The sequence below is a fragment of the Lagopus muta genome, chromosome 9, assembly GCF_023343835.1.
Source record: "Lagopus muta isolate bLagMut1 chromosome 9, bLagMut1 primary, whole genome shotgun sequence".
Taxonomy (NCBI): Eukaryota; Metazoa; Chordata; class Aves; order Galliformes; family Phasianidae; genus Lagopus; species Lagopus muta.
The window spans coordinates 20,142,865-20,155,589 of NC_064441.1; the positions used below are offsets into that span (position 1 = coordinate 20,142,865).

At 51.8% G+C, this 12,725-nt stretch overlaps 1 protein-coding gene across 1 annotated transcript in view; it reads right to left on the reverse strand.

Annotated features, from left to right (window-relative positions):
* Positions 1-6,803: 6,803 nt before the first annotated feature.
* The window catches only part of EPHB1 (EPH receptor B1), a 42,546-nt gene continuing 36,624 nt past the window's right edge, over positions 6,804-12,725 (reverse strand). Inside the window, exons 10-16 of the mRNA XM_048954770.1 lie at positions 11,533-11,655; positions 10,170-10,417; positions 9,870-10,085; positions 8,173-8,322; positions 7,534-7,727; positions 7,291-7,446; positions 6,804-7,205 (exon numbers count right to left, since the gene is read on the reverse strand). Coding sequence (XP_048810727.1) covers positions 7,097-7,205; positions 7,291-7,446; positions 7,534-7,727; positions 8,173-8,322; positions 9,870-10,085; positions 10,170-10,417; positions 11,533-11,655 — 1,196 coding nt within the window. The 3' untranslated portion in view covers positions 6,804-7,096. The remainder of the gene's footprint in view (positions 7,206-7,290; positions 7,447-7,533; positions 7,728-8,172; positions 8,323-9,869; positions 10,086-10,169; positions 10,418-11,532; positions 11,656-12,725) is intronic.

Genomic DNA, 12,725 nt, shown 5'->3' on the forward strand with positions numbered 1-12,725 from the left:
GCAGTTCCCCCATCTGATGACGACCCAGTCCAGCCAGCCCCAGTTTGGGGTGCAAGGGCAGCGAGGGCAGGAAAACTGTTTTGTGTGGCCTTCCCAAATGCCATTTTGTTCAGGCTGGGAGGTGAAAGAAGCTTCCCCTGGCAATATGGAAATCCGTGGCAGTGTGTGGACGCCCCATGGGAGCGATGGAGCAGCAATGCTGGGCTCACCCTGCATCCTGCAGAGCCCAGCTCAGCCATTAAGCTGTCAGCACAGCTCCTGCAGACCCTATTAAAAGGATATTCCCGGATATGGTGCTCTGGGAACTTTAAGCACTGGCTGTAAATGTCTTCTGGGTACTTAAGGGGAAAACCTCAGGTGACCTGTGTAAGGGATATATTGTCTCAGCACCCCAAATCCCAGAGCAGCCAAGAAGCACAAGCATTCATATAAACCACACCGCTTGCCCATTAAATCAAATATCAACCCAAGTAAGGGCACACAAACAAGCTCAGCTCTGCCTTCAGTCAACCACTGCCTGTTTGTATTGTGTATGCAGGAGCTGCCAGGGAAGGCTGGATTTCATGGCACAAGCACTGAGGTTTCATGGTATCCATGTAGACAGAGCCTGAGGCAGCAGAATCCTGCCTGCAGGAACTGCAGCCATCAGAAACATCAGCTCTTAATGACCTCGGAGACAGAATGAGGACACCGACCTCTGGATGCCAGGTTTGAGAAACCCTACAGCCTCCTTGCTGGGGGCTTCATACGCAGAATCGTAGGGCAGCAGAGACATGTTGATCCCACCTGCATCACCCGAAGACTAAGAAGCACAGGAAGATGTGGTGGATGCTCCATCCCTGCAGACACTCAAGGTCAGGCTGGACAGGGCTCTGAGCATCTGATGGAGCTGTAGGTGTCCCTGTTCACTGCAGGGGAACTGGGCTGGATGGCCTTCAAGGACCCCTTCCAACTCAAATGATTCTAAGTCCTTCCACCCACCCCATGCACTGTCCCAGTGTTAACACCTATTTCTGAACCTATATACATAGGATCCAGAAGAGCACTGGACTTCAGTGGGCAGGCTGGGACATACCCTGAAAAGCACACAGCCTCTGTGCTCACCACGCACTTCCATCCAAGTCAGCACTTCCAGCACAGCTTCCCCAAAATGACTGCACACAACTGTTTCAAAATGCACCCTGTGTAAAAACCCACACCGAGAAAATTCCTTCTGGTGGCTTTTTTTTTTCTTCTTTTTTTGCAGCAAGCAACCTCTGATAGGGATCAGTGGGAATAAAGTCACTTCATTTACAAACTGGAGAGCCAAATCTGATATGCAGCAAAACTCGAGGTAAGTCAAGGAGTGATGGAGCGCTGCCAGCTCCCCGAATGAATATTCATGGCCAATGTTCACCGGGCTCTGAGCTGCAGATAAGGCAGCAGCAGAAAGACCGCCTCTGGGAAGGGGAAGAGAAGGAACCAAGCTTATTTCATAATTTTTATTGAGTGCAATTCTCTCTTTAGTACAATATCCTCTGAAAGTTACCATTACAAACTCCGACAATTTCAACACAATTGACAAACCGGGGAAGGGGCAAAAAAAACAAAAAGAGAAAAAAAAAAACAAAGAAAAACCGAAATTAAAAGAAATTACAAGGGGTTGAAAACCTGTTACAGACAGCTCACGGGTTATGTACAGGACGGGGTGCTGCAGGTCCCACCATCTCACAGCCCTGCTCGTCGGTGGAGGAGGCGGCGGTGCTGCCGGTGCTTCTGTGCCCCTGCAAGGGAAGAGTGGGACAGAAGGTGAGAAGGAGCCGTCCCCATGCACAGCCCTGCAGAGCACGTGTTGTCGAGCCACGATGCTGCTCAACCCCACTGGTGTCTGCCAAGCCCATCCGCTGCTCTTGCAAAGTGAAACAGCAACCCTCAATGGATGCTCTTTGCCGTCTCCCATGTCAAAGGCAGCGCCCAGCAGAACAAGTAAACCGTCATCCAACAAAACCTGCTCTTTCCAAAGGTACACAGAGCTGCCAAGGGAAAGCCTGGAGGCTGCAAAACCCAAACAGCACTCTCAGGAGCACCTCCTTCTCCAAGCAGCCAAACCCCATCGCTCACTCAGCCCCTTCCAAAAAGCGGATGCTTTTAATATACAATTGCGCTGCAGAAACATAAAGCTGACATGTTGAACAACAAAGCAATTGACTGCTGCATCCCTTTGCTTGGGCACTGATAACCAGAGATTGCTGCCCCTGTGTGAACATGCCAATGCTTTTAAAAAAAATTCCAGCCGTGGCTGACATTTTGGTCCTATTAAAATTCATCATTCTGCTGAATGAAAATCATTTCTAGCAAAGCCTGGTAGTAATGAAACTTTTATTTGGTAATTTAGCGCTTGGTAGAAAAAGGGGCATGTGAGAAAGGGGAAGAAAAACTGAGACAAAAGAGAGGAAGGAGGGAGTGGAAAGGAGAGCAGGAAAGGAGGGAAGAGAGAGAGGAAGGGCAGGGAGGGAGGAGGAAGGGAGGGAGGGAGAGAGAAAGGAAGGAAGGAAGAAAGGAAGGAAGGAGGGAGGGAAGGGCGAAGGGGAAAAGCCATCATCGTGCATTTACTAAGCATACATTTTGGCGCCACGTCCAGAGATCCAGGCTCACAACACAAGCAGCAATCCAAATGTGTGAAGCCACCCCCCCAGGAAGGCAGTGTGAGCACAGGCACCCCCCTGGCTCGAGCTGTCCCCATCGGCCATCCCCAGGGACAAGGGCAGCTGCTGGCAGGGTCTGCACCGCCCGCTGCCGGTCCTTGCGCAGCGCTAATTGCCGTTGATAATTGCGCTGATGTTGACCATAATTTCCCTGCCCTCTCTCCCCACCTTGGCAAGAGGGTTCAATTGCCTAACGAGACCCCTGGGGATAAGCAGCAGGCAGAGGAGAGAGCCCAGCCCACGGGGAAGCTGCTCCTGGGCAGCGCACACACCAGACAGATGGACCAGAGGGACGAAATGGGAGCGAGGATGGAGAGCAAGGCTTGTTTATTTGGAGACGTGGAGAAAAGCTCACTCAGATTCATTTTTTAAGTGGATAGCACAAACTGAGCTAATCCCTCTAACGCTGATCCGGGGTTAATGCAGCCGTAAGCAGATTTTGCCTAATCCACTTCCACGGTTGCTCTGGAAGGGCATGTCTGTTTTGGGAAGCACCTCGTTGGGCTAATCCACTTAAATGCACACGGGTGTTTGGCTTGGATTAACCTCCACAAGTGCTCCCATGTGAGGGGGTAACCCCCTCCATGGCCACTCCACTCAGCACCCCTCCTGGTGCTTTGGCTCTTCCCAAATGGAAAGGATTTGCTTGAGAAGGTGTCCTTCCAGCTCTTGGAAAATTATTTTGCACTCCAGTCGCTCCAAGATCAGCATCCACCCCTGCAGGACGTGACGGATTTGGTGATGGAGGCATTGCAGGACTTTGTGCGCCGGGGATGTGGCAGAAGGGGACACGGAGCACCTGGGTGAACGCATGGTCCCATCCCATCCTCTGCCCCTCCATCGGCTGCTCAATGGGATGGCACATAATGAACCACGGGGAGGTGCTGGGGGCAGGGAGAGAAGCATCACACACAACAGAAGCCAACAGGCTCAGAAGCAGAGGTCTGGGCTCGCTCTTAGTTAAGAATCGGCCGCCTGCTGCTTTCATTGCCAGCTCCGCTCTGACTTGCAGCAACATTTAAATTAAATATACATAAGTGCTTTCAAAGAACTGTTAATTTGAAGGTCATTAAATGGCACAAGGCGCATTCCTTTCCTTTCTAGAAAGAGGCACATAATGCTGCTATTAGCACACGCTCCTTTTCCATGCCTAAAGCACGCTCCTGCCTTTTATTCCCACTACTGAGCAGAGCCCACTCCCACTGCCTACTGGAGACAGAGAATTCCAAGATCTGGAGAGCATCTGGAGAGCAAAGGGGATCTCACACCCAATTCCCAGGAGCTGCCATGGACAAACACAGAAGGAATATCATTTCCGAGCTGTCCCTTCCAATTTAGGATCGAGGAAAGGAACTCCGATGCCAAGCACAACACAGATCAGAGGATGATGTAAAACGGGAACTTTCCATTTGGGATTGGGTTTTTTTTTTGCTCTTTCCTCACCAAAACCATTTGGCAGTCTCCTTCAGGCTGCAGAGCATCCAGCTGGCCCAAATCTGCATACCTCCTTGGTCCAATAAACAAACTACAGCAAGGCAGAGCCTCCTGCCCAGCTCCACACTGAAGCACCAGCACAGCTTCCTGTCTATCTCTGATGGGAGAGGCTTTTGGAAAGACCTGGATGATGCAGTCGCATGGCTATGGCCAAGCACCTGGGATCTCCTATGTGCAAACACCTCTAAACCCAGGGGTGATGACCATCAGCCAGACCCGCTCAGCTCAGCCAGTGCTGGGATGCTTCAGGCCCTAATGCTTCCACCCCAGCTCTGGCCGGAGGGACAAGGAACACCCAAAATCCCTGCAGGCACCAGGCTAGGCAAGACACGGTGACCCACCTTGGGCACTCCTTGACGACAGCTCTCTTGCCAACCATGTTTCAGCCTCTGAGGAACTGCCCAGCCCCATCCCAACTCCTTGCCCAGGCCTGCGCCCCGGTGTGATGCTGCTGCAGAGGGCAGCCCCAAGCCTTGGTGTCATCACAGCGGCTCCAGCACGAGGCTGGTGACAAAGCTAGGACATAGGAACCGCCTGCCCCAGTGCAGCCCAAGAAGTGCTAGATGCATGCAGCTTGCTGCTAACAGGCTGCGGCGCTGCCACATTGTCCTCAGCCCCACATGTGCAGCCACAAAGCTAGAGGCTTGATATTTAGCCCGTGTCACTGCCACCCGTCCCTTTAAATGCCTTTCGCTTCCTTCTAATAAAAGAGAAATCATAAAAAAACCCCACAAAGGATCCATCACCAGCAGCGAATACCAATGTGAGAGGCAGCACGTTAGTATGCGTGGCACCCACCCCTCCTGCACGCTGTGTGCAGTGACAACATCCCAGCTTGCAGACTGGGGCAGTGCCAATCCCGAGGCATGGCGGCCTTCCAGCCAGCAGCACAAGGAGCTGCCCTGCTGCTGTAAAGCAGGTGTGTTTCACCCTGCTTTTCTCTGAGGGGAGCTCAGCAAGGCGAAACAAGCTCAGTCCTGTATTGTGTGACCATGATAGGTCAAAGGGAGAAAACATGGAGGAGCAACAAGCACCCAACGCTGCGGCCCATCCTCTGCCAGCGTGCCAGCTTCCACCCTCCCACCCTATGCCCTAAGGGCAGGAGCCCAACAAGAGCAAGTTCTGGTGGCCCCAACGCTGGCACGCAGGACATGGGTGAAGCAAGCAGGCTCAGCCCTTAGGATACAAGGCACCTCCACAGTGTGCATGGGCACAGGGCATCCCCGCAACGCAGATGTGGGACAAACCCACAGCACAGACACGGGGCAGCCCCACAGTACGGATGGGCAAGGGAGTGGGAGGAGGGGGCATGGATGGATGCTTGCTGCATTGGGGGGAGGGTAAAGGGCTTCTTATGGACACCTGAACCACCACGGTAAGGCCAGGAGGCACTATGCAGCCCCAGCACCTTACAGCCACCCACAGCCCCCAATCCCTGCTCCCACTGCCAGCCTTGGTGCTGGCAATGATGGATCTCTACAAGTCGCACACAGCCAGCTAAGTAAAAGCCTTATTAAGAGTTCATTCATTTTATAAACTCTCCGCACGATCCACAGAGAGAAGTTAGATTGCCCAGACTTACAATATTCTGTGTAAACACTGACATGCATCTAGTAATTTTAACTAGATCAATTTGCAAAAGAGACCAGTGGTAGAACCAATAAAAAATAACAATAAAAAGTCAAATTAAACACGGGAAAATGTTCGCTGGAAGAGGCTTCAAGGAAGCAAGCAGAAACATACAGAAAAGGATGAGAGGTACACGAGACACACGGACCTACCTCTGAAGCCATGAAACCTAAGTCCGTAACTCAATATCAAAATCCTTAGGTCCACAAGATAGGGGAAATAAAGTTCTCCGTAGCCATCTTCTGCAGATCCCCGAGGCTGTGGAAGCCTCAGCAGTCTCTTCCCCAGAGCATCTCTCCTCCTCCTCCTCCTCCACAACCCAGTACCCACGCACCGCGGCTCCTCCTCCCGCCTGCACTGAGGTCGGTGGTGATCTCTGGTCACGGGCAAGCAGCAAGTCCACAGTAGGTTGACAACGTACACGCGCGCACACACACACATGGGAACACCTCTTTCCATTTGCCATGATGGAATTTGTTTTGTTTTTTTTTAGTACGGCTTTTTTTTGTTTTTTTTTGTGTGGTGTTTTTTTTTTTCTTTTTTTTTTTTCCCTTTTTGCAAAAAAAATGCAAGCAAAAGAAAAAAAAACCCAAAAGTTTTTTTCTATTGAAGGTACATCTCTTCTTCAATATGAAGACATTAACTGGATTGCGTCGGATCCCCCATGCAGTGGTCAGCGAAGTCCTTTGGTAGTTGGCAGAGCGACACCTGGACACCACGGTCAGCGGCTGCGGAGGCTTCCACCAGGCCATGAGCAGAGAAGGGAGCAGGGCAGCAGGAGGGGCCGGGCAGGAGGGAGTCAAGGAAGAAAAGAAGATCGAGGTGGTCGCTGCCGGAGGCTTCTCTGGATGGGAAACCCAATGTGACGCCACTCCCTTCCCCAACAGCCCCCTGCCTCCTCCTCCTCAGTTCTGACTGCTGCTCACTGGCGGTGGGATTGGAGTCTGGTCTCTAGGATTTGGGTTTGTTTCCCCCCAACACATTGGTTTGTCTTCACTGGTGGTTGGGGTTTGTTATTTTTGTGTGTGTTTTTTTTTTTTTTCTTTTTTTTTAAATATATGATTTGTACATATTTATACTTATTTATACGCTGTCCCCCGTGACATCGGTAAGTGTGCTTCTGTTGGTGAGGGATGGAAGTCACCAGGCCGAGGCGAGTCCCAGGAACGTCCTCCGCGGCCCGGCCGTGGCTGCCCCTCTCCAGCTGCGGCCCCACGGCTCCCATCAGTTCCTCCCCTCCCACCTCCGCTGCCTGCCCTCCCCGTTCCCTCCCCGTCGAGCGAGGGATGTCACGCCATCGAGGTCGGAGACTGACTCATCTGCACGCGCATGGACTGGATGCTGTTCAGGATCTTCTTCTGGTGCCCAGCCAGCGTTATTCCTATTCTCAGGAGGTCTCTGCAAGACAGACAGAGGGATGTCAACAGACAGCTGTGCTGACCGGTCCCACAAACCAGCACCCACGCGGTGACACCAGACTTACTCAGATGTCATCTGGGCGACCAGCTGGAGGGAGGTGAATCCAGCGCTCAGGAAGTTGTCTCTGTACTGGCTCATCTTGACGGCGCTCAGCCAGTCTTCTACTGAGGTAAAGGCAGTGAAATCAGGGATAGAGCGGTCGAGGAGGGGCTGAGAAGGCCTAGAAGGGAACAGAGAGGCACTGAGGTGAGGACACAGTCCCTGAATCCTGGTCCCACCAGTTGTGGCACCTCGCTCGGGGACTCACACAGCGGTGATGGTAGCCACAGTTTTGAGGCTTGCCGGGTTGCGGATCATCTTGTCGAGGGTGTTGACAATCTCGGCGAAGCGAGGCCGGGTGTTGCGGTCCTTCTGCCAGCAGTCCAGCATCAGCTGGTGCAGAGCAGCCGGGCAGTCCATGGGCGGCGGGAGCCGGTAGTCCTGCTCGATGGCATTGATGACCTGCAGGGCACGGAGCGGCACGTGAGGAGCACGATGGCACGGGGACAGTGCTGCCAACCCGCTGCCACCAGCAAAACGAGCGGGAGGAGCTGCAGCAGGAGGTTAATCTCCACTCTGATGCTCCACGCACCGCAGTTCCTCCGGCAGAGCGCTGCCACTCATTATCTCGGCGGATTGCGTTGGAGTGCGGCAGTCGCACTTCCAAAGCTCTTTCCCAGCTTGCAAACCCTCTGAACATTTTCAAAGGCGCTGCAGCTTCCTGAAGTCCAATTACCAGCCCACTGGCTTTTCTTCCCAGATTCCCTCCCGCCATCCCTCTCGCTCGCCAGCCTGTTTCATCTCAGAAACCAAGAGCCGCCGAGGCTGCGGAGTCTGGAGCAGCTCCAGCTCCACCTCAACCTCATCGCTTTCCAGTAAGGCAGAGCAGCGAGCCCCCGACACTTACGTCCTGGTTGGACATGTCCCAGTAGGGCCTCTCCCCGAACGACATCACCTCCCACATGACGATGCCATAGCTCCAGACATCACTGGCTGACGTGAACTTGCGGTACGCAATCGCCTCTGGTGCTGTCCATCGCACAGGGATCTTCCCACCCTGAGAAAACAGGAGCTGGTGAGTCACAGCCATGCCCAAAACACCTCTGGGGATTGATTGATGTTGTAATTCTCGGGGGACGGCAGGGAAGACCTGGCTGGGGACAGCCTCTGAAAGCCCCTACAATGGCACTGCCACCCAGTTCCAGCAGGGAAAGTGACAGCATCTCAACCCTTTGCAGCCCACACATGCATCCTGCTCAAGGCAAAGAGTGCTTCACGGTCACCGGTGCTCCACAAAATGACAGCAGAAAGTGAGAAGATGAAGGAAAAAGCACAGAAACGCATGGTATGTGCCCCAGGGCAGAGCTGCATTGTAAATCGTCGAGCACTATTGTTTTCCCTATCCCTTCCAATGAAGCATCAGCTGCTCTTTAAGGCTGAATGGCAAAAATTTTATTTGAATAACTATAAATGGAGAAATTAACTGCTAGGTTGTTTTTCCTGCCTTTCCCCCAGAGCTAAAAACCTGCTGTGGGAGGCAGAGTGATGTAATCGCAGGCACAGCATCATTTCCCAGCTGCCGAGGAGATCTATTATGGCCTAAATTAAATAAAAACACAGATGAGATAATCTCTTTTATCTCTGAAGGTGGAAAAAGGCTACTTCAGGTCTCTTCTCAGTTACTGCTAAGGTCTTTACACCAAAACCTGATGTGTTTCTACTCAAAGGCCACCAGATGGGTCTGAGCAGGGAGTGGGAGTAGACCAGAGTCCAGTCAGAAACCCAGCAGCTCCCTCTGCTCCCCCGGCAGCAGCATAGCTCTCTTGATCCATTTACTTCAGTCTGATGAAATCCCAATTGCCCCATCTCCTCGGTGTTCCTGTCACAAACTACATTACATTGAAACACACCTGGGCACAGCCTGGCAACACAACAAACTGCTTTGCAGGGGTCCTTGTAGGACATGCACACTCTTGCACCCAACCTATGCCTCTCCTTGCTGTCCTGGTGTCTGCCTGTAGTAGATGCACTGCCTCCAGCTTCCCCCGAGGCAGGATCCTGCCACTGTGCTGTACTGCTGTGTTATGAAATGTTTACAAAGCGTTAGGAGGGTTATTAGCTCTTTTAATAACTGATTAATCAATTAGAGAGCCCAGCAGGTCAGCAGGGTGCTCACAGCCTTCTCATCTGCTCATCCATAACACCAGTGACAGCTCACCAGGGGGTTTATGTGATGCATACAGTACCTAGTGATGCGTCCCTGGTCCCACCTAACCTGTTTGTTGGTCAGGATAGAGCAGAGAGTGCTTTGGGAGCAGGGAGACATTAAACTCATAGAGAAGGAATGGAAAAGCTGATGATGCAAGGAATGTCAGCGGCCACTTCCCAAGCAAGGCAGCAGCAAAGCAGCAGATCCTTCCCTGCTGATGGAAGGAAAGCAGCAAAAGGAAGTAAGGGGTGGATGAGGGCAGGACTTGCCTCTCTGAGCACTGCCAGCAGGCGCAGTGCAGCACGACTGATGCTGCACAGATCTTTGCCATTTTTAGTGAACTGGACTCAATGGGAGGCTCACAGATTTGCCCCTGTAGGAAGCAAGGTACATACCAAGGAACTGGTGTAGGTGGGATCAGACGTGTCATCCTGCAGGTAGCGTGAGAGGCCAAAGTCTGACACTTTGCACACCAGGTTGCTGTTGACAAGAATGTTCCTGGCCGCCAGATCCCTGTGGACATAGTTCATCTCTGCCAGGTACTTCATCCCAGCAGCAATCCCTCTAAGCATCCCCACCAGCTGGATCACCGTGAACTGCCCGTCATTTTGCTGTGATTGGAAAGAGCACACGTGAGGATCATGGAGGCCTGGCTCCCAAACCCTGCAGCCAAACGATAGTCCACTTTGCCTCACCCGCAGGAACGAATCCAGGGCCCCATTCTCCATGAACTCTGTGATAATCATGACTGGTCGGCTCTTGGTCACCACCCCTTCCAGCCGGATGATATTGGGGTGGTCAAACTGCCCCATGATGCTGGCTTCGCTCAGGAAATCCCGACGCTGCTTCTCTGAATAGCCAGCCTTCAGTGTTTTGATGGCCACGTAGATCTCCCGCTTGCCAGGCAACTTCAGGCGGCCTTTGTACACCTCTCCAAACTCCCCTGCAAGAGCAAGACCACGCATTACCATCCCTATACAAATCTGCATAGAACAACAGCAGCTGGTCATCCAATTCAGTTGGCTGAGAAGCATCGGCCAGTTGGCAGCCATGGGTGCTCCCTTCTACAAACCTCCATACTCTTTGAAAGATGCTGAGGACATAGCTGGGCTTACAGCCTCCTCCACGCTGGCAGAGCCCATTGCTGGAGCCAGGAGCTGCCCTTGGGAATTCCTCCCAGAAAAATTGTACAGCAAAGGCACCAACTTTTAAGGACCACGTCAAGTGCAATGTGCGAGCGCACTGACAGTCACAGCCACCTCTTTGCACATAACTTATCTAGGAAGGCAAAATAATTGGGCTGTTTCCATCGCTGCGCTCTGATTTAGAACACAGAAAAAGCTCCCTCTCATTTCCACTGGGAGAGCTTTTCCTTCACCAAGGTGAAATTTATCTGTGGAAGGATTACAATTAAGCCAGGCTTACAGTTGCTTTGCCTTGATGAGCAGCAAAAGGCAGCCGATACGCTGCCGAAGTTGATCCTGACTGAAACAGCTCACTGCTTCTTTGCAGCTTCCCCCCACCTTCACACTTTCCCTTCTATGAGCATGACACAGTTAGTTAAAAACTGCAATAAAGGCACCACAGATGATATATAGACACATGTATGCGTGTGTTCCCATACATATGTATGGGAATATGGCACAGGCTAGAATGAGATCTGTTTTTTTCCTTCTAATCTCAAGGAAGTAAACCAGGAAATCCCACAGCTGCCCAGCGAATAAATTAGAGTTCTTCCCAACCTTAGAGAAGCTTTGAGAGCAGAAACCAACCTCATGTTCCCTAATCCACCAAAAGCCTGATAACCCTTGAGAACTTTGCATTTCCCAACGAAGGATCACACGTGCACCCCCAGGAAAAACCCAGCAAAAAAAAAACAAAAGTAGAACTCATGGGTTGAGATAAAACTATTTACTAAGATACAGAAAAGGAAAAGGTTAATAGCTACGACTATATACGAATGTATATAACAAGTGATGCACAAGCAATTGCTCACCACCCCCCAAACAACCCACCCAGGAGGGTGGAAAGGGCAGGGACATGGCAGTGGGGACCCACCTGCTCCAATGACCTCTTCAATCTTCACAAAGGAGACGTCAATCTCCTTGGCGAACTCACGCACTGCCTCGTTGGGGTCCTCGTAAGTGAAAGGGTCAATGTAAATCTTCATTCCTGGAGACCCTTGTGGTGAAAAACACAGGAGGGGCATCAAAAGAGAGAGAAAATCAAGAGTCATTGTGCCACAGCAGAGAACCAAAAGACCTTCCTGCTCTCTCATCCTCAAGTCCATTAAATCAGCTGCTATTTGCCCTGTCACACCTCCATGTCCCACAGTTGTCCTCTCCTGACCCCTCCACCAAGGTTAGAGGAGGGGACCCCAGAGGGGTGACGAGGTGGGCAGGAGCTGCTGGTGAGCATCCAGGGGGACGCTTCCAGACCACAACTACAATTAGCGGGTTTTATGGGAAGGGAAGTGGCAAGTTTATGAGGCTGTATGCATTATTTAAGAAATATTTATTTACCCAAAAAGGGCTCTGATAGTTTTGTGGCTGCCACTAAATTGACAGAGTGCAGCAATTATAATCAAAAACCTGTGCGGAGCCATAAACCGAGGCTTTGCTGGCCTCTTTTCACCCACCCCTGCTGGGCAGCAGCAGCAGGAATCGGACAAGGCAGGAGAATGCAGGCTCTGCCCCTCGCCCCAGTGGCAAGCCAGGAAGGACAGGGGATAGAGATGGTAAATCTTAACCCTAAAAACATGTCAGCATGGGGGACACCTGGTCCTCAAGGTCATCCTGGGAGAGTGGGGCATTGCTAAAGCACAGAACACGCTGCTTGCAGCACTGCCTGCTCTGCATCAGGGGCATTTGGGGCAGGAGATCTGCGCCTCCAGGGCCAGGGATGAGGATTGCAATGAAGCCATCTGTGCATCTCCCAGTTCATAAATCCCTTTACGGCTCTGTCTCGAACACTTTAACTGCCCCATAAATTTTTTTACAAGAGCAGCTGATGCTCCAGCCAGGATTACAAAGGGATTTACAGGATCGTAACCAAGACTGACTCACTGATCAAAAAATTGAATAAATAAAGGAGAAAATAACACCAAAGTTTCTTGCCTGCTGCCAGTACAGGCTGGCTTTTAAACACCAACTGATCCATCCTGGACTCAGCAATTGCCAGATTCAGCTCCCACCCCAAATCCCCCAGAGGTACTCATGTCCCCATCCCATAAGAACAAGTGGGATTCAGGC